General features: G+C 48.1%; 1 protein-coding gene across 2 annotated transcripts in view; it reads left to right on the top strand.

Annotated features, from left to right (window-relative positions):
- The window catches only part of Bicd2 (BICD cargo adaptor 2), a 46281-nt gene that overhangs the window by 12863 nt on the left and 11673 nt on the right, over positions 1-21745 (top strand). For both annotated transcript variants that reach the window (XM_028863834.2, XM_028863835.2), the window contains exon 2: positions 15717-15929. In XM_028863834.2, coding sequence (XP_028719667.1) covers positions 15717-15929 — 213 coding nt within the window. The remainder of the gene's footprint in view (positions 1-15716; positions 15930-21745) is intronic.

Raw genomic sequence — 21745 nt, 5'->3', positions numbered from 1 at the left:
GAAGCCCTTACTTTTCTCATAGAGACTTTGCTGCAAAGACAGAGATGGGTTTTGATAGTAAAACACACCCTTGGTGATGCCCTGAGGTGAACTGCTCAGCCTTTCTGAGCCCTAGTTGGCTTACCTGTGAGATGGGGACATAAAGGTTCTCTTGTGCATGGAACCCCTTTTCCTCCTGCTGTCTCTGGTGTCCTTGTGCCCTGCATTGCCCATGCCTGCTCAAGAAGTCCTTTAAACAATGGTGGGGAGAGGTGGGTGATCTTGGGAGTCCTCCTTAGAACCTTCTCACACAGTAGGAGTCGGGGTGAACAGCCGGCTGGGGTGGGGTGGCGTAGAGCCTCCCATGATGTTTCTAGGGTCCCTTTAAGGGAGTTGGCAGGTCTACTTGCCCAAAACTGCCTACACACACACACAAATCATGTGGGACTTTAAGTATTCCAAAACTCAGACCACACCCAGGGTGATTAAATCATCAGTGGTATTGATGTTTCTGAAATAGTCCTAGGGATCTAGGTGGGAGTTCAATCACTGGGTATCTGAAACTTGCCAACATTATCCATTGATTATGATTTGACTCGTGGATACCAGGGGCCATCCAGGAATGTGCATGAGCACAGGAGGTATGAACTTCTTGCATTATAGTGCACTAGGCAGCTGCCCCACCTCACTATGTTTTGTGGGGATGGTCCTGCCTCACTTCCTGCAGGGTTGAGGGTGGTGTTGACCTAGAGGGCATTCTGCTGTTTGGGATTGCTGCTGAACTTTGCATTACTGCCTAAGCAGGTCTAGCCCTCCCTGCTGACCCTGGGCCAATCCTGTGTCCTGAACTATGCTTAGAAGCTCCTCACATACAGGTTCCCATGAGGAAGGTAGAGGGTGGTACTGTTTCCAGGAGTGTGCAGGGGCTTTGGAAGGGGCTCCAGAGTGCAGGTCCACCTTTTGGAGGAGGGTCTGAGGCTAAGCGCTTCTTTATAGGACTGCCTGACTCTCCATACTGGCCAAGACAGTGACCATTGCTCTTGGCAGGAGTTGTATCATGTCCCTTCTGGACCTCAGTTGACACCTGGTTCTGAGGTGTGGCCTAATTGAAATACAGGAGGGAAGTCTTAGGGCTCTTTCCAACCATCCAGAAAGCTCTTTATTCATATATGATCTTGGTAGGCCTTCCTTTGAGGCTGCTAGGAGACCCTGCTGCTCTCTGTTGGGGTGAGTGTGAATCACTGTGAGGGAGAACTAGTTTTAAATCAGGCTGGATTTTTAGGGCAGCCTTTGGCTCCAAAGGTGTCTGTTCTATAGTGGGCTGCTATTCAGATGACTGTTAGCTTTCATTGTTTTAAAAGATTTATTTTATTGTTACTGGAGAGATGGCTCATGGTTGAGAACACTGGCTACTCTTCTAGACGATCCAGTTTTAGTTTCCAGCACTCAAATGGAAGCTCACAACAGTTTGTAACTCCAGTCCCGAGGCTCTGATGCCCTTTTCTGGCCTCTGAGGGTACCAGGTACACATGTGTTGCACAGATACACATTCAGACAAAGCATTCTTCATCAAATAAATAAATAAAAATTTTTAAAAGATTTCATTTTTTAATTATGTGTATCTGGCTAGATAGTGGTGGCACACACCTTTAATCCAGGCACTTGGGAGGCCGAGGCAGGCAGATCTCTGTGAGTTTGAGGCCAGCCTGGTCTACACAGAGAGAGAGAGATCCAGGACAGGCACCAAAGCTACACAGAGAAACCTGTCTCGAAAAACCAAACCACACCAAACAAAACAAAAAATGAGACCCACAGTGGTACACACAGTAGCTACAGCTCACTCTCATGAAGGTTCACACCCAGTACTTTCTGCTCTGCTGCAGTGACCAGAGGACGACTCTAAGTGTGGTTCTCACCCCCGTGGTGGTGCATGTTGGGAGTGAGCAGTAGCACCTGTGGACCATGTGCCAGGCTTGGTGGTGATGTTTGCGTAGGTCACATCTTCCTTTCCACACATGCATGGACAGGCTGCCAGTGAGGAGGGGCCTTCACTTCTTGCTGTGGCCTGTTAACCTTGTGTCTAGGGTGGCAGGTGTCAAGAGGGAATTGGTTTTCTGTGGGAAGCAAGGTGAGACTCAGGACTGTCAGGACATGTTTTGCTTTGTCTGAAATAGGCCTTCCTGCTGCTAAGTCCAAGCTTCCCAGGATCCAGGCCATACCACAGGTGTGCCTGCTTTGGACAGAGACATTCCCTATTCCCCAGAGGGTTCTGAGAAACAAGCAGGGCTTGGTCGGGCTCTGGGACTTCCGTCTCATAAGTCTCAGGCTTTTTGCTCTTTCTGTCAGACTCTCTTGGGGAAGCTTGTTTGGAGACAAGTGTTCTCATAGTTGTTTTCTCAGTTCCAAAAGGAGCTAGCATTCCTGTGGGAAGCTAGTGAGCTTCTGTCAGGGCAAACTGTAAAGTGCAGTGACCCTGAAGATTATTGCTTTTCTTCTTTGGGCCCACTCTTGCTTCCCTTTGAACTGCTATTTGTCATTGTCTTCTGGGCCTTCACCAGAGCTGGAACAAGCTGTGCTTAAGCCTAAGTTGTCTTCATATGGAGCAGCCCAAGGCTGGTGGAGTTGATGTGACTGGAGGTTGGGAGGGAACACCTCAACTTAGCAAACCTGGTAAAGATGCCTCAGAGACTGCTCAGAATGTGTTTAGAGAGTCCCACCTTCCACTGTACTTTCTGCCTGCCTGTGTTGAGACCCAGGCCTTTCTGTCTTCGATCCAGGTCATTACTGGGATGGAACAGGCAGGAGCTCCATTCTCTAACTCTGTATCCCCATCCAGATCTATGTGGAGTTCACCATGAGGGTCTTTCTGAGGGTGCTCTGTAGCTGTCTGTGCATCTGTCTATGGGATGAGTTTGTGTACACTGTGGACTGTATACCTGCAGTCCATTTTTTGGCACCATTACCTGTTCAGTCTGGTTTTTTGTTTTTGTCTTTTTTTTTATTTTTTATATTTTTTATTTTGAGATGGAGTCTCTCATTAGTTGCCTTTGAACTTGAAACCCTTCTGCTCCTGCCTCCCTTGCCTGGTTCTGTGATGTTTTTGAGATCGGGTGTCACTGTTAGTTCTGGCTGGCCTGGAACTTGCTATATTGACCATGCTGGCCCCAAACTCTGAGATCTCCGTGTCTCTGCCTCCCGAGTGCTGGGATTAAAGCCCGCACCACTACGCCTACCTGGTTCTATGTTCTTTTTTTTTTTTTTTTTTTCTTTTGGTTTTGCAAGACAGGGTTTCTCTGTGTAGCTTTGCGCCTTTCCTGGAACTCACTCTGTAGCCCAGGCTGGCCTCAAACTCACAGAGATCCGCCTGGCTCTGCCTCCTGAGTGTGGTTCTGTGTTCTTATATCAAGTTTTTTGTTGAAAGTACATTTATGGAAATGTGATCTTTCATCTTGTCTGTGATGCCATCTGTTTCATTAATCATGGGTAATTGAACTCCATGGAGTGGATTCAGACTTTAAGTATGTTTGGCTTGGGTTTTTATTAACTTTTAAACTATAATTACATAGTGCACAGACATTCAAATGCATGTGTGTGTTGGCACCATCGCTGGTCACCTGTAGTTTGGCTCCCTTTCTTTTTACACTCCAGGAGCTGGAGTGACCACAGCTCTATGCTCCATGCCTAGTGTGCCTAGTGTGTGTTCCAGTAACACTTTAGATACCAGTCCCTATTGTTGGGTTATTCTTTTTTATTTTAAAAAAATTGTTTTTACATTTGTGTATATGTGCATGGGCAACTACACACAAGAACACACATGTATATACATGTGTGTAAAGGTAGGAGGACAACCTGGGAGCTGGTACTCCTTCTATCATGTGGGTTCTGGGGATCAAACTCAAGTCATCAGGTTTGGTGGCAGGGATCTTTAGGACTTACTAAGCCATCTCACTGGCCCAGGCTATTTTATTGAAATGTAATTGACTTTCTGTTTATTTTAAAGCCTTATTTGTGGTAGTTTTTTAAGGATTTATTTTAATTTTTGTATATGTGTGTAGGTCTGTGCACATGCACGAAGTGCCTGCAGAGGTCCGAAGAGGGTCATGTGGGTGCTGGGAACTGAACCCAGGTCCTCTACAAAAACAAGTGTTCTTAACTCCTGAGCCATCTCTTCAATGCCCACCCCCTGTGTTCATATTTAAAGCTAAAGTGAGCTATCACTGGTGTCTAAGACTTACAGAAAATGCCCAGATTGCAGTTGTACAGTGAATGCAGCCAATGAGAAAGTAAGAAGGCATGTGTGGTCAGCCTCCTGTGGGCTGCTCTCTAGGTAGGTCTTCATGAGTAGCTGACACTATGAGCTGATTACTTGCAGTGTTTCCCATGGAGCCACACATTGCCTGTTTGGGGTGTGTTTGTAGCATTTACATTGTGGGGTTGATCCTCACTGTAGTGCCTGTAGGTTGTTCACACTTCTTGCTGCATGGTGATTGCCTGGGGGTGTATCATACCTTCCTCACCCAGTGTCAGATAGACCACATTCGGGTCATTTCCATCATGGGGCTTTGGAATGCTTACGTGGATGGCAGATGCCTATTTCTTCTGGGTGGAATGGCTGGACAGTGGGTGGGAAGCCCACCAGATAGCACAGCAATGTGCAGAGCACCTATCCTCAGTGCAGGCACTTGGCGTTACTGCTGCCTTTAATGCAGCCCTTCTGATCAGTGCAGTAGACTTTTGCTGGGCTGTTTGCCTTTTCCGTGGATGGTTTTCCTGTTTCTGACAAATGAAGACCAGAAAGAGCTGTTATGACCTTCATTAGGTGTCTGAGCATCTTCCTTATTCCTGGGAATCAAGGTGTACGTGTATCCTTTCCCACCAGGCAGCATCTCTGGCACAGTGCTGAGGAATGAGACAGCAGTTGGGAGAGGGACAGCTCTGATCTAATTGTGCTTCTCCCCTGTCACAGTCTTGACCTCTGGGAACTGGATTTCTTCCTCCCTAAAATGGGAACATGAGTTCTTAGAATCATGAGGTAGGGACTGAATGCAGTAATATACCTTAGGAGACCTACACATTGGTAGCTGCTATTGTTATTAACAATCAAATGAAAAAGACCTCACACCCACTATGGTGGTTGTTGTCATAGACAAACAACAAATGCAGCACACGTGAGGACAGACTAGAAGGTTGCTTCTCTGCAGGTGGAGTGTACAGCAGGGTATGTACACTCTGGGAAATGGTTTGGGCCCTTGAAGAAAGCCATCCTGAGCTGGGCAGTGGTGGCGCACACCTTTGATCCCAGTACTTGGGGGCAGAGGCAGGCAGATCTCTGTGAGTTTGAGGCTAGTCTGCCCACAGAGTGAGTTCTAGATAGCCAGGGCTATTACACAGAGAAACTCTGTCTCGAAAATAATGCCCCCCCACAAAAAAAAAACACCCTGGAGCTACAGTATGACCTAGCATCCCCTTCCCAGGTGTGTGCTGTGTTAATTCCTTTATTCATCTAACTGGTGTAATGCTTGCCTAGACAGTTTAGGGGAGAAGGGATTTATTTTTTGGCTCATTGTTCAGGAAATACAGTCCAACATGGCAGAAAGGCATGGTAGCTATGGCTTCACACTTGGTAGCAGGAGCTTGTAGCATAAGCTGGTCACATCTTAGCAAATTGAGAAGCAGAGAGGTCTCTGACCTGAAGCAGAGGTGAGTCATAACCAAGCCTTATGCCCCAGTGATCCTCATTTTTCAGTTATGTGCCACCTTCTGACAGTTCCACAGCTTCCCAAATAGCATCACATAGCTAGGGACATCTTGTTGAAACACATGAACCTGTGGGAGCAGGTCACATTCAAATCATGACAGATAACCAAGAGACTTAACCATATACACCCGCACAAAAACTTACAGGTGAGGGCCTGGCATGGTGGCACATGTGCCTGTGATCCCTGTACTTAAGAAATGGGCAGCAGAATTGCAAGTTCAAGACCAGCCTGGGCTATATAGTGAGTTCAGGCCAGCTTGGGCTACATAGAGAGACCCTGTCTCAAAATATTAAAAGGCAAAAACCTCGAACAAAAACAAAAATCTCCCGAAGACTTAAATGAACAACCGTAGTACTGCTATTCTTAATAGCCTCCAAGGGAAGACGACACATGGTAAACATGGTCGCCTGTGCAGTAGAATAATGTGCAGCCCTGATAAAAGCTTGTATGTAACATGCGTGGACCTGAAAAATGTGCTAAGTGAAAAAAAAAGCCACATAAGACCAGTATTGTATGGGTTACATGAAATGTCCAGAAATAGACAAATTTATGGGAACAGAAAATAAATAGATTGTTGGCTGCCTGACTCTGGCAAAGGGGAACTGCTGGAGACTTATTGCTAATGGAGACTGGGTTTCTCTCTGCAGAGGGGTGTTAGTGTGGAGTTAATGATAGTTTTCTCACATCTATAAATGTAAACCCCCCACCCACGTGCAAAAAAAAAAAAAAACCACCAAAAAACAAAAACAAAACACTGGATTCAACATCCTCGAATTCAAAAGATGGGCTATTATTTTTAAAATTTGGATTGTGTATGGCTTCTGAGGATGTAGCTGAGTTGGTAGAGTGCTTGTCTAACACGCACAAAGCCCTGGGTTCCATCCACAGTACCGCATTAGTCAGGATTAGTGAGTAAGCCCAGCAGCCAGGAGGTGGGAAAAGAAGGATCGGGAAATTCAAAGTCCTACTTGGCTATATAGCAAGTTTGAGGCCAGCCTGGGATACAGGAGACACTGTCTCAATAAAACAAAAACAAATACAAATACATTTTTAATGAAAGAGAATTTTTGTTTGCAAAATTTTCTAGGTAAATTTCTCTACAGTCTGAAGAAATCATCAAAGGATCTAAGGCTCTCTAGCTGTGATGCCCATATGGGAAGAACTTTGTATGACATTGAGAGACTAAGTTATTTTACTAATTTTTAGCTTTTCTTGTTACTGTGTTTATAATTCTCATTGAATATGTTGTTTTTACTGAAATTGACATCCATGGAGTATGTGCTTTGAGGTAAAGGTTATAAGTGTAGTTTTTAAAATTACATATTCCTAACTGAACAATCTACTTTGGAGATTCTTTTTATTTATTCATTTTACTTTTAATTAATTTTGAGGGGGATTCATTTTTTTCAGTTCCTTTCAATAATTAGTGTATGTGTGGCAGTTGGTCGTTCATCTTCTGACATTATGGTTTACTTATGCTTCTTGGCCTATCTTGCTCCTTAGCACATGCTGAATGCACACTTTAAAAACTGAACTGGCTTATCTCACATTTGAGTTCCAGGCATGGTCTTCTGGTGACTGAATAATTTATAAAGCAGGTTCTGTTTATTGGGTTTGCTGAATTTTCACTTCTAGCCTGGGATTGGTCTCTGAGCACCTGCCATTTGGAAGGGAAATCTGCTGAGATCCTGTCAATGCCTTTATTTGAATGGATGCAGTAGTAGTCAGGGACTCTGGTCCTGGACTCCTGGGTTCAAGTCCTACTCTGGCTTGCCCAAGGAGGTGGTGCCGTGGATGTGGGAGCTCAGCTCTCACATATCTGCAGGAACCAAGCTCCCCAGTCTGGGGTGATAACTGCACATTTGTCAACCGTAATAGTTGTTACTGGGTAAAAAGATACACTAATATGATTGCTTTGCCTCTTGTTTTCCGGGTCCATCTCTGCTGGGTGAGGCTTTGGCTTGCTACTTTGTTTAGAGTCAAGGAACAGCTCTTTTTTATCATTCATGTTTATTTTTAGTGGCGGCCTTTCCCCTTGCACAGTCCTGCTAGACTATCCTGAGTGTTGATAAGATGTTTCTATTTTTGTTTACTCTGTTTCCTGTTGTTTGGTTCTGTATGCCTTTCCTGATACAGACATAATTAAGAGATTTTTTTTTTTTAAATTTTTGTGTGTTGGGTACATGCTGGCATAGTTTTCTGTTGCATTTTTTTTTCAGAACAGTTTTAGATCATAAAACAAACATGAAAAATATATTTTGTTTTCTATGGCACACAAACATGCTAGCAGTTTCTTATTTTAGATCACTCTTTCATTGTTTACAGCTCCTTCTGATAGTTTTCCTTACAATCGGCTTTGTTTGGGAAGAAGATTGTCTCTGTCCTGCTGTAGAGTCTTCTGTCTGTGCCAGTCCTGATTGTCATTGAGGAGGTCCTGATTGGTCCCTCTACCTACTTGTCAATTTGTATACTAGCCTTTTCCAGGCAGCATAGGTTTAATCAAACTTTGATTATAGATTTAATCTCTTAATGCTATAAGTTCTTTATCTCTAAATGAATGGTGTTGAGCTTGCGTTTACATCAGCTTAATATCCAGAGCACCATCTTGCATTTAATAAGATTTGATGCCATTTGGTGTCCTGGAATCCTGGTAATGCAGGGCTTTGAGCATTCACACGGAACTGCCCAAGATGGAGCAAGGCTTACAGACCCATCCGGCAGTGCCTCCCAGGCTGGTGTTTTTCTTTCCAGCCACCTCAGCTCTTTTCCAGACCTTTAAGACATTGGATTCCCCTTTGTAGTAGCCTGGTGACTTGCGTATGTGAAAGGGTGGGGAATCCTTTAGTCTGTCGGTGTCTTTTGAACAGTTGAGTACTGGGGATCCTGACACTGTGCAGTGTTTACACTACTGGTGCCCATCAGAGGCCAGGCCTGCAGTAAGTACTACTAAGTGCCGTTGGTAAAGGTTGATAGGATGCATGTCCCAGCCTCTAGGCATTTCTTTTTTTTTTTTTTTTTTTTTTTTGGTTTTTCGAGACAGGGTTTCTCTGTGTAGCTTTGCGCCTTTCCTGGAACTCACTTGGTAGCCCAGGCTGACCTCGAACTCACAGAGATCCGCCTGCCTCTGCCTCCCGAGTGCTGGGATTAAAGGCGTGCGCCACCACCGCCCGGCTACCTCTAGGCATTTCTAACAAGCTTAGATAGAAAGGTGCTGTGATGGGACTGTCCTCATGTCCCCTTTCTCTGTGGAGTGGGGATGGAGGGAGTGGATGAGAAGCAAACCTCCTCTGCTTCTTCAGCCCTCACCAAGAACCAAACAGCATCTCCATTTCAGCAGGTGGTAGGGAAAGCCCTGCCCAGCAGGCGTGCCAGGATGGGCAGCTGGTACAGCTTAGGGATTCCTGGGATTCCAGGCCCAGCCTGATGCAGGCGTGATGGCCCTTTAGGAACAAGTGTGGAACCCACAGGCTGTGAGTAGGCAGTACTGGATCAGCCCAGACAAAGCATTGGAGGATCCTGACTTTGTTGTGGAATCGCTTCCTGGAACAAGCCTTGTCTCATTAGATTGCAGAGGCTGGCTCCCCTGGTTTGGCAAGGGTTGTGCCTGCTGCATCAAATCATCAAACTGGTTTAGGAAGAATTATATGGGATAGCCCTGTCTGGAGGACTCTTCCTTGACTTGTTGGTGTAGGCCTTTTCCAGGGAGCCAGGTCCCCATGGATAGTTGTGTGTGTGTATGTGTGTGTGTGTCTGTGTGTCTGTGTGTGTGTGTCTGTGTGTGTGTGTGTGTGTGTGTGTGTGTGTGTGTGTGTGTGTGTGTGTAGAGGGTTTGTGCTCAGTTCTGATGACACCTGTTCTCAGGCCGTTCATGTATTCTCTGATTAAAGGTACAGAAGAGTGGCTCTCATTGTGAGATGTCCACATTTCTCTCTGCTAAGTGGTTGGGGCTTTCCTTTGTAGGTGAGGAAACTTTCAGTAGATATTGGCAGGGAGCCAAGCTACCCTCTGGCTCACTCTAGAGCAGTGACCTTGTTGGATCTGTAGGAGGACCTGGCCAACTGTGTGGAAAGGTGGAAAGGGGTAGGCACTGATTTGGGCTGGTCTTCAAGTTCTCATCCTTTTAATTAGTAGGCTAGTTGTGGATAACCCTGGCTTGGTACCATCTTCTCTCAACACAGTCCTGGATTTCTTCACATCCAGCCGTGGGAACTTAGCCTTGTAGCCCAGTTTTCAAACAGTTTCAGCAAGGAGTGTTCACACTGAATCTGGCTGTCAGTGCACAGAAGGTGGGCCCAGGCAGCCTGGTCCCAGATGTGCATATACCTGCTCACCCTCCTCCTCGGCAGCTAGGGACACTGTAATCTGCTCTCACTGTGGCCCCCGTCTGTACTAGTTTATCGTATTTCAGAGGTGGATCAACTAAGCAGCATTATATGTTAGTTGTCCTTTCCTGAGATGGTGGGCATAGGTGGGCTTATATGCTTCCACATGTACCCAGGGTCTGTTCTCCCTTGCTCTGCTATCTGGTTTCCAGGAGTGGAGGGATAAAGACACGCTCCTTGGATGTGACCCCAAAGCTCTGCCCTATCAGCCCTCCGTCAGTATTATACCACCCCATAGTATAGCCAGGCCCAGCCCCTGTGGCAGAACATTTAAGCTCTGTTTCGCCTCAGTTTGTATGTGCAAAGTGGCTGCTTGTGCAGCCCCTCACACCATGGCACCATGAAACAGTCTAATGCTTAGGGCATGCCTGTTTTGCTTGATTTAGTTTTTCCTTTTTCTTTTTCTTTTTCTTTTCCTTTTCCTTTTCCTTTTCCTTTTCCTTCTCCTTTTCCTTTTCCTCCCTCCCTCCCTCCCTCCTCCCTCCCTCCCTCCCTCTCTCCCTCCCTTTCTTTTTTTTCTCTGTGTAGCTCTGCCTGTCCTGGAACTCACCCTGTAGACCATGCTGGCCTTGAACTCAGAGATCTGCCTACCTCTGCCTCCCGAGTGCTGAGATTAAAGGTGTGTGCCACCACCGCTTGGCTGGTTTGGTTTTTCAAGACAGGGTTTCTTTGTGTAGCCTTGGCTGTCCTGAAACTTACTCTGTAGACCAGGCTGTCCTGGAACTCATAAAGTTCCACCTGTCTCTGCCTCCCGAGTGCTGGGATCTGGGGTGCGCACCACCGTTCAGTGGGCTGCCTGTTTATGGCTGCAGGCATTGAGCCTGTCATAGACCCCAGCCCATGCCCGCCTGCCCTGCCCACCTTCCAGGGGTACAGTTTCATCTGCCCTTCCTGCCCAGGCCTTTTGTCCTCCTTACCCCCACCCCCATCACTGCTCATGCTCTTGCCTCACCCGAGGCCACTCTTCCCACTATACCTGGTTTTGAAATTTGCCTGTTAGGGCTGCTGTGATTTCTCCCCCTCCTACCCAGAGCTTCTCTTTTCCAATCCCAGTCACATTTGATAGGTCCACTAGGGTTCTGTAGTCTGTCCCAAGTCCCATCTCTGAGGATGATCCTGCTGCTGAAGTCATGGTTGGCCTGGTTCCTTGTAGGCATAGATGATTGCACCATGGCTACATGGGTGTGGCTGACCTTGAAGCCAGCATCCCAAGGGGCTATGTGGTGGCCAGAAGCAAACATGGGCTGTGTTCCTCTGAAGGCGCCTGACTGGCCGTGACCTCATGCTCCAGCTCTGCTGGCCTTGTTGGGTCTTGCTGAACCTGGGCAACTTCAGAGCAGTAGGCAGGATGCTGGCCAAGAGCCTGTGCCGAGAACTGAATCTGCCTGGGTAGACTACTCCCCTCACAGCACAGAGCATCCACCATTCTGTGGGGAAGGCTGGAGGAGAGCTGGTTTTCTATTTCCTTTCCTTGAATCATCTGGGAAAGTTTGTGGAAGGGGCAGGTTAGAGGCTGCATCTGGGGTCCAGGGGCGGATCCTGACGCCAGGGTAGTAGACAGAGGCTCCCATCTCCTGGGGTACCACCTAGGAGGCCCACAGGATGAGGCAGGGAAATCTACAAACACATCCAACCAACCCCCAGGTCAGACAGGAACTCCTTTCCACGGAGCACTTCCTCAAGGGAGGACAGAAGGGAGCCTACCACCAATAGAATGGGAGGACCATCCTGGGTGCAGCAGGATTTGAAAGGTTGCATAAGATTGGATGCAGTGGGATCTGAAAGGGTCAAAGGAAATGTGATCAGACAGACATGGCCATCTCTCTAACCCTCATCCTCCTAGCCTGTAAGCTGGAGATGGTGGCCACAGGGATGGATGGGCTATGTCTTGTAGGTCTGTACTCTGCAGGTGAGGGGCACAGCACTTCAGAAACATCCACACTTTTTTTTAGGCAACTTTAGTGAGCTTCGTGCATGTTAGGGTGTTCAGTATAAGTTTTCATGTAAGCATATGTTCATGAGACCATTGGCAAAATCAAGGTAATGAGCTTGTCTCTGGTCATTCCTGTTCCCTCTACAGTCCCCTCACCTCCACCCACTGACCCCCATCTTAGTTTGCATTTCTAGAGGTTTATAGAAAGGGAATTGAACAGTCTATCTTTTTCCACTAAGGTGTTTTTGAGGTGTATCTGTATTGATGTATCAATTCTTTTTTATTGGGAGTAGTACTTCACTATATGGATATACCATATGTAAAAATTTTAAATTTATCATCTCTGTGTGTGTGTGTGTGTACATGTGTGTGTGTGCATGCCACAGCATGTATATAGAAGTTAGAGGACAACTTTGTAGAACTAACTTTCTCCTTCCACCTTTATTTATGTGGATTCTGGGCATTGAACTCAGGTTAGTAGGCTTGAATGGCAAATGCTTTTACATGCTGAGCCGTCTCTCAGGCCCTATACTTTAAACTACTTTAGAGCTGGGATTACAGATGTATACACTACCACATCTGGTCTTTATGTAGCTTCGGTTGATGTCAGGTTTCTACTGAGAGCTGTGGACCTTTGCCCTGGCATTGTGAGGAGTTGATAGACAGGCTCCTTGAAATTGATGCACACTTCACGGTTGCTTTCTGGGCTTTGTTGGCCCTGCTTTGATCAGTATTTTGTTTGTTTGTTTCCTCTGGGCCCTCACTTTGGCTGCCTTTCAGAGTTGGTCCATCCTTCAAATGCACAGTGTGTCTGCTCTTGACCCCTGCCTCTCTGAAGAAGAAGTTCTACTGGCATCATTCTTTGCTGCTGAGTTGAGGATTTGGTTCTGGTACTGGACTCTCGGCCTGCCAGCCTGCCCTTGTGGGCCGCTCAGGACCGTGTGCTGCCTGCTGGTCCTCTCTTCCTTAGCTCTTCACCACGGAACTCTTCACCACGGAATTCACACGGAATGGCCCTGGATGTGTTTGTTTTCCTGAATGTGTTCTGAGCTTTGTTCTAGGATGTAGTGGCTTGGAAATGGATTAATCCTTCCATGGTCTGTCTTTACGCCTCGTTCTGCTGTATTAGAGCAGCGTGTAATCCAGGCTGATTGCCAGACCCCTGACATGCTCTCCCCAATCCTGTGAATCTGGCTAGTGGGAACAGGCTCGTTTTTTCAGAGTGTGCCAGGGATTGTCCTGCTCTCCAGTGTGGTCCTTTCCCATGGCTTTCTCAGCCCCATGCTGACCATCCTCAGTGAAGACTCACTCTAGTCCTTAGCTCTGGCTGCCCTACTTCCCTGTCTCTGGTCATCTTTTTCCACAGGCCCTGCCATCCGCCTTAGGCCTTTATCCTGTGCCGTGCCCCGAAGCTCCTTCTGAAGGAATGAAAGCTGTTGTAGGAGTCCCTTCACCCTGCCATTTTACCTGGTACCACAGTAAACTGATGTGTAGTATTTTATCATATTTTAAGTTATTTGTGTGTGGGCACATACCACATGCCTGGCATGCATATGCCATAATGCACATGTGGAAGTCATAGGACAAGTTTTGGGAGTCAGCTCTCTCCTGCCACATGGGTCTTGAGTTTAGTACTTAGGTGCCAGGTTTGATGGCGCATGCTTTCATCTGCTGAGCCATCTCACCAGCCCTGTTCCATCAGACTGTTCCTGTGCTTTCCCGTTCTTAGTTTCCCACACAGGAAGTGGAGTCTGTCACTGTGACTGTGTGCCTTCTCAGTTGAAGGTAGATGTCTCCATCACAGCGTGTTTGAAAAGCTGCCCAGGGCTGCTCCTGTGCCCTAGGCTGGTAGCTTGGGTGGAGGAAGAGAGTCAGGGCCCAGGTTGGCAAGCCTGGGCTTGAATACTGTATCATAGTGCTTAGCCATCACACTTTGCAGAAAACTTCTGAGGAGATGTCCTTGCCCCAACTCCCAAGTTGACGGGAGTGTCCCAAGCAGCCACGGGTGCTGGACTCTTGAGTGTAGTCCCAGTGCCCTGAGTTGGGGGCCAGCTTGGTGTTTGGTTCCTTTGTGTGTCTTATGGTGGACAGGCAGCATGGGTCAGGTGCTGTGTAGTCGCAATGTGTGACTTGATCCTTCCCTAGGATCGGGGTGAAGGCAAACAGACCAGAAATCACCAAGCTGAGCTGCTTTGCTTTGTGTAGAATGGATGCTGTGTTGGAGGACTGAGAGCGTATGGGCAAGGAATCCAGTCTACTGCAGGAGTGTTACACTGTGAGCCCTCCACACACCCTCCCAATGCCAGCTCTGGTTCTGTGTGTCCTCGGGACCATCTTGGACACAGCATATGCCTCAGACAAGACCCTGCTCCATTCTACCATTTCCCTATCAGGATGAAAATTAATTGCTTTCTGCATTTTCATGCGTTAGTATTAGAAACTGCTCAGCTCAGTAACACCCCTTTACAATTTGGCTTTGTGTGTTTTGCTCATTGTTTTTTTTGGACTGAGTCTCTAGACTTGTGAAGTAATAAATGAAAGAAAATAGTCCTTTTCTCTTTTAAAACTAGTGAAAACCATCTTTTTATTTTTATTTTTGTTGTTGTTTTTGTTTTATTTATTTATTTATTTATTTATTTATTTATTTATTTTGATTGTTTGAGAAAGGGTTTCTCTGTGAAACAGTTCTGGCTGTCCTGGACTCGCTTTGCAGACCAGGCTGGCCGTGAACTTACAGAGATCCTCCTGGCTCTGCCTCCCAAGTGCTGGGATTAAAGGCGTGCGCCACCACCGCCCTGTAACTCTTTCCTTAATGTTGTTTCTTGCCATGAGCCATAGGTCCTATAAAGAGTCAGGAAAGGAAGACCGAGTAGATGGCACAGCCCCTCAGTGGGGTTTGTAATGGAAGCCAGGCTGGCCAGGGCCCTAGGGTATGGTTTCAGCACAGCTGCTGGCCTCAGTGTGTGACTGACATGGTGTTGTGGGTGTGGCTAGTACTTGTTGCTCTCCCTAGGTAGGTTTTCTTCCTGAGTCTTAGGGCCTGACACACTTGCTCCTCACCCCAGTGTCTGAAACATGCAGGTACATGCATCTGGGCCTATGCACCCTGAGGTGGCAACTCTAGCTAGTTGTTACTGTGCCCTGTCCTTAGGGCTAGGGGCTCTGGTTGCCTAGCCCGGTTTGTCCCAGAACAAATGAAGGATGATTTGACGTCAGGTAGCAGGATGGGGCCGCTCCTCACCCCTCGCTTGTAATGGCTGGCACAAATTTGTAAACCTGGAATGTATGTTGGGTGTACCGCTCTACGGTTGTTTCCCATTAGCTTGTCCAGGCTCACAGTATAGACCACTTACTTCCTGGTCTGGGAACTTTCCAGTTCACATCATCAGGCCTTAAACTTTGTCTCTTAAAAAGGAAGTTCTGCCTATGTTTGTGACCCTGTATTCTTCATGTTCCTTTCTGTCACTCCACATAATAATGCTCCTAAGACTAGTTTGGTTTCACTGTAATGAAACCTGTGCCTGCCACATGCATCTCAGTGTGTCTTTTAACATATGCACAACATAGAAGGTCAAGGGCCTTCATGTTTCTTGTGATTTTGGGTCTCCATTGCTCTGTGACCCCAGGACACCCATCTCATGAATGTCTTTTCTCTCCATGCAGGCATTTGGCCAAGCACACACAAACCATAAGAAGGTGGCTGCTGATGGTGAGAGCCGGGAGGAGAGCCTGATCCAGGAATCAGCCTCCAAGGAGCAGTACTATGTGCGGAAGGTGCTGGAGCTGCAGACAGAGCTGAAGCAGCTTCGAAATGTCCTCACCAACACTCAGTCTGAGAATGAGCGCCTCACGTCCGTGGCCCAGGAGCTAAAAGAGGTAAGTGGGTGGGGGTGACATCTGTCATTGTGACAGTGGGCTGTGTGGCCTCTCAGAGCTGAACACATGCACAGTTCTGTGCCTGAACTACTCCGTGACCAGCAGGGAGGAATATCAAGGTAGGGTACTGCAGCCTAAATGATGAATGGCCTAGCTTGTGATTTGGTGACAACTGGGACAAAGATAAGCCAAGAGCCATAGAGAGTCTTTGGAACCCTGAGGAGGTTGAAGACCCATCACTAAGCCTCCATGTGAGCTACGATCCTGGTCGAGGTCCACCTATCCATGGTTTTGGGGGTTAACCTCAAGATCCTTCTAGAGGCTTGAGATAACACTGGCTTTAGCCCTCACATGGACCAGAGACCTAGACAAAGCCTTGTCTTCAGTCTCTGAAACCCTGTGTAGGAGACACCCTGTCCCTTCACTGCACACCCTCCAAGCTCTCTGGGCCCCACTCCAGCTGTGGAAGCCTCCCCTCTGCAGTCGATGTTCTCACAGGGAAGTCAGCAGAGCACAGGACGTGAGGGTGTGCTGTAGTCAGGGCCGCCGTGCATGCTAGGCCCAGGGGCCATCAATAGGAGGGAGCCGTCACTTCCCCTGGTGTGGGGTTTCTGAGGTCTTCAGGAACTCAGTCTGAATGAGGGGGTTGGGGGAAGGCAGCCTCGGCTCCTGGAGCCCAGTGCATGATCTCATTTCCTCCCACAAGTATGGCTCTGGTGAGGGTGGAGGAGGGGCTGTCACTGAGGAAGGGAAGCAGCTCTGGTGACAGTCCATCTGTCTACCCCTCCTTCCTGAAAGGCCAGTGCAAGGCTTTCTCCCACATTCAGCCCCCAGGCAGCCAAGAAGGCTGGATGACTATCCTGGGCCGGAAATGAGCTCAGTGAATTGAAGACCGGCAGCTATGGGGTGGGGAGAGATTCCTGTTGTTCCTGTTTATGCTTTAGGAGGAAATCCTGAGTCCCCTACAGACGCCTTAGCTGCCTTTTCTTGAGGTGTCTCCTTCTCTGTCTGCCCACGGGTCTGCCTCAGTCCTCATCTCCTGCATACCTGGCTGGGGTGGAGGTTCTGTTCTCACAGCTGCCTCCACCAGCCCTAGCTTTGGTTTCTCCTCTGCTCTTCTCTCCTGGCTTAGCACGACAGTCCCTCACTGCCCAGCACTGGCCCTCTGGGTTGAATTTGGTTTGGCTGGCCTTTGGTGACTCCTTATGACCTCTGTCCTGTTACCTCTGTCTCTAATAGCACTCCTGTTTTTCCTCTCCTGTGACTTCCTGCTTGGAATGCAGTTCCCTCCAGGGCCCTGACTACAGCACACCCTCATGGCCTGTGCTCTGCTGACTTCCCTGTGAGAACATCGACTGCAGAGGGGAGGCTTCCACAGCTGGAATGGGTGTGCAGTGAAGGGACAGGGTGTCTCCTACACAGGGCTTCAGGGACTGAAGACAAGGCTTTGTCCAAGTCTCTAGTCTAAGTGAGGGCTAAAGCCAGTGTTAACTTCACAGTACCAAACAATTTTGCCCATGTCAGGTAGTTCTAATGTCCTAGACCCATCATCCTAATGACCCTCTCGGTGTTCTGTCACACATGAAGAAACTGAGGGGAAGAACAACTCTGGGGACCGGACGTGTGAAGGCTGTGCTGTGTGTAGGACCAGTAGTGGACAGTTTGCTCAGTTTTTTGTCTTGCTGGCATTAGTCCTGGTAGGTAGATGAGCAGTTGAGGAATGGCTTGTTGCAGACATGATGCTGTTTCTCAGATGGATAACTTGAGGCCCAATAGTCTCAGTAAAGGCTCAGTGTACCACTCAGTGATTAAGAGACAAGCCCTGTGTAGAAAGTGTTGAGAGCTCACGAGGCCAGCAGAGAGGACTGACACTCCCCAACACAGTGGCCTCTTGAGGCAGGCAGTTGTCACACCCCTCTTGCTGGTCAGGGGGTCCAGGTGCAGGAGAGCTGGTGGATGGACCTCAGATGGTTGGCTCCAAGCCCATGTGATCACTGTTTACATGTGGGCTGGTCATCTACACAGAGCAGAGCCTGTACCCTGACATCAGACGCTCAACCTGGGAGGAGGTACTTTCTGAGGGAAAACTAAACCCCTGTGGCTAGTTGGAGCCTGCTGGATTTCTGAGGAGTTGGGCATGTGATGGGCGGAGGTGCCAGGCAGCGGGCCAGCTGAACCTCTCCGCTGAGCCTGATGGCTAGAGCTGCAAGCAGTCTCCATAGACAGAAAGTGCATGTGTTTGAGTCCTGCACTGTCAGCAGAGAAGGTGCAGTTAACCTGTCATGTGATACCACCTTGCCAGCACGTGACTTGCGTGTATGCACATTTCTCTATGCTTGTCTTTCCACAAGGACACTCATCTACAGGCCCATGCAGGCCCATACACTCCACCAAAGGGAAACACATTTTAGTACCCTGGATTCTGATCCTAGCAGTGACGTAAGAACAGAACTCCTAGAGAGCCTTGTGAGGGCCCGGTTTATAGAGGCCTGAGGAACTTATGGGTACTGATGTAGGGGCACAACTCTCCTGGTATGGCTCTGAGCCTAGTTCTCTCAGGCTTCCATCCTGGCCTGCGGCCTCCATCTTCAGTCAAAGAAACTGCACTTCCTGCCCTAGCCATGTGGAAGCTACCACTGTGTCTCTTACCCCTGCCTTCTAGGTCTCTAATTTCTGCTGAATATCCCTGGGATACTGCGGGGACTCAGATCTTGCCCTCAGTCACCAGTCTACCTGAGGGCTGTGACCACATGGACCCTCTTTGTACGTGTTTGGATACTTTCTACATGGCAAGCACTTTTGAGTTGGCTGAGAGAGAACAGGAATTGAGATCATTTCTGGCAGACAGAGAACATTTAGTAGTTACTCTCATACCTGTCTTTGAGCTCCAGGTGGGGTGTAGAGAGCCTGGGTATGTTTCCATCTGCATAGCACCCCAGGCTTTCAAGAGAAGGTCTGTTTGTGGTCCTGCCTCCATGGAAGCTGTACTTGGGCCGTTTCTCTCCATCTCAGTGTGTGTTTTCCTCCCCGTCTTCTCCCTGGTGATGCTCTGTCTCCCTTTGGCCTTCTCTTACTCTTCCTGTGGTGTCTGTTTCCTCTGGTGTCAGTTCTGTTGCCTCTCAGGCACTTGGTGAGAGGGCTGTGTCTCTCTTCCTGGATTATGAACTAAGTCTTGGTCTTGAGTGCTGAGCCTTTGTCAGGATGCTTGCTGTGTGTCACCCTCTTCCACTTTCTGTTCCCCGCTTCCTCCCCACCCCTCCCTTTTCTGATATACTTCCTTGCACTCATCCAGCGTCGCTGTTTTGTCTGTCTCCCTCCCTTCATGGCATCTTGTGAGGCATATGTCCCTCAGTGAACACACAGATGTGATAAGGGGCAGTTCTGGTAGAACTGAGAGGACAGAGCCCTGGGCCTAGGCTCTGGAGCAGGTGTGCTGTTGGTCTGAGAGACCATCTGAGAATTAGGAACAGGGATTAGAAGCAAGCATTGGATAGGGAGGGTATGGAGGGTATGGGAGTTATTTAGGGGATTTTGCTCCCAGGGGACATTGGTGGTGTGTGAAAACATCTTCACTGGTCACAGGTAAGAGAGGGCTGCAGCTGGTGGGCAGAGGTCAGGAAATGCTGAACAACCTACAACATAGAGGAGAGCAACCACAACAAAGGGTGGTGTGGCTCTGGATGTGTGGGAATCTGAATGTGTGGGAAGGAGGTTCCTACGCCCTGTATGCAGTGGAGGCAGTGTGGGTTGAGAGTTACAGTGTGGGTTTTGTTGTGCTCCTCTCGGCCCTATGCTAGCCCTTCCCTGTGACAGCCTTCCCAACTCCTCACACAGGTCTTGGAGACAGAAACCAGCTTTCAGCAGATTTGTTGAGATGGTGCACATCCTATACAACTCACTTAAAAGTGTTCCTAATGCTCAGATGGCCTCCCAGACCAAGACACACCTGCTCCAGGCCCCGAGCAAGAAGCCTAGGCCCAGCTCTGTCCTCACTAGCGCTGTCCCTCAGCATCTACGTAGCTGTAGGTATGTGCACCATCCTACGGTTGTTACTCTGTTTGTGGTGCTGGGGTTGAACCAGGGTGGCAGGCAGGCCTTCTGCCACTGCCACACACTTCCAGCCTTTCGGTTAATTTTAGAGTATTTCGTCATTCCAAATGAAGCTTGTTTTTCAGTTACTCCCACACACCTCTTTAGCCCCAGTAGTCTACTTTCTGTGGCCATTGATTGCTTATTCTAGACCTTTCTTATAAATGGAGTCATACAAAGAATGGCCTCCTTGACTTAGCAGAATGTCTTCACACTTCATTCGTGTTGTAGCAAGTGTCAAGACGTCATTCTTTAATGTGGCTGAATAACCCTGCATTGTATAGATAGACCATGTTTTGTTTATCCACTCACCGGCCAATGGATACTTGGGTTGCATCCACCTTGAACACTGGGAACACTGATGTGCAGGGTTCTGTGTGGGTATGTTTTATTTCTCTGGTGTAGACACTCTGTTTAACTGTTTGAACATCTGTAAACATGTCACAGTGTTGCTCCACTTACCAGTTCACCCGTCAGATGACCCCATCTTGCAGAAATAGAAAAGGGTTAGTGTTAGGGAGTGAGTGAAGTCCTGAGTAAATATGTATTGTTTGACATGGGCATGGCCACGTCAGAGACACCAGTGCCTCCCTCAGATCCATGAGAATGGCGAAGCCTTCCCTGGGTGAGGCTTAGAGGGATGGCAGATTCTTCCTCTAGTCCAAGCGTGTATGCTGACAGTGTGTGCAGAAAATGTCTTTCCCTGGATGTTTGAGGCCTGAAGACTGCTCCCCTGCAGACTACTCCTACTTAGATTAGCTAAGCCTGCTTCCTGGTTCAGCTGTGTGTATTAAAATGCTACGCTTCTGAGATGCTGTAGCTTCTTCATTAGAGTTCAGATCACCCCATCCCAGCCTTTCTGTGTCTGTGTGTCTGTCATTTCTTCATTCCCTCACTGCACCAGTTAGGTCAGTACCTGGAGCTTGCAGAGCTCAGCATGGTTAGAGCAGGTTGAGTCACTTGCCTGAAGTTCCACACTGAAGAGAAGTAGAGGGACCTGTGCCAGAGACCTGCTCAGTGGGGGATGGGGTGGTGGTGGTGTTCAGGTCCCAAAGAGGATGTGTAGAGTCCAGGGTGGGTGGTCGTGGTGGGGTTAAGGATGAGACCGACGAGACGGACACGATCTGAGGGTGAATCAGGATGGCTGCCAACAGCATTTAATTGAAAAAAAGACTACATCTTTTATACTCTATGGTTGCGCATAGGATTAAATAGGAGACAAGTGGTCTGTGAGCTCGGGTGTGGCTTGAGATCAGGGGTTGAGGAATCTAGCATTGACCTTGACAATAGGCAAAGTTAATGGAAAGGCCACAGTTCCTCTTGCTGGAGATAAGAATGACTGCTTTATCAAGCAGGAACTTTCAAGCCCCCAGGGAAGAGACCCTTACCCAAATGCCTGGCCTTGGGAAAAGGACATCTGGGAACCAGACACTATACTACACTGTCTTAGTCTCACTATATATAAGGGGCCTGTTCCCCTCATAACCTCCCAAAAGGGAAGGTCTTGATGCCTTACTCTTTGCCCATTATACTCTACCATTCGACTTTCTCTGTATTTATTAACTGAACTCTTGCCCTTAATGGCCTCAGGCTCTGGATCTGAATTGTAGGCATTTCATCCTGGGGATCAGGTATGTCTAGTAAATCTCTAACTTTCCTGGTCTTGGTGTAATTCGGAGGGCACATTGGAATTCCTAGTTCCACAGTGGCAGAGATTTTTTTCCAAA

Source organism: Peromyscus leucopus, chromosome 5 (assembly GCF_004664715.2).
Source record: "Peromyscus leucopus breed LL Stock chromosome 5, UCI_PerLeu_2.1, whole genome shotgun sequence".
Classification (NCBI taxonomy): Eukaryota; Metazoa; Chordata; class Mammalia; order Rodentia; family Cricetidae; genus Peromyscus; species Peromyscus leucopus.
This window is presented reverse-complemented; position numbering and strand designations above follow the sequence as displayed.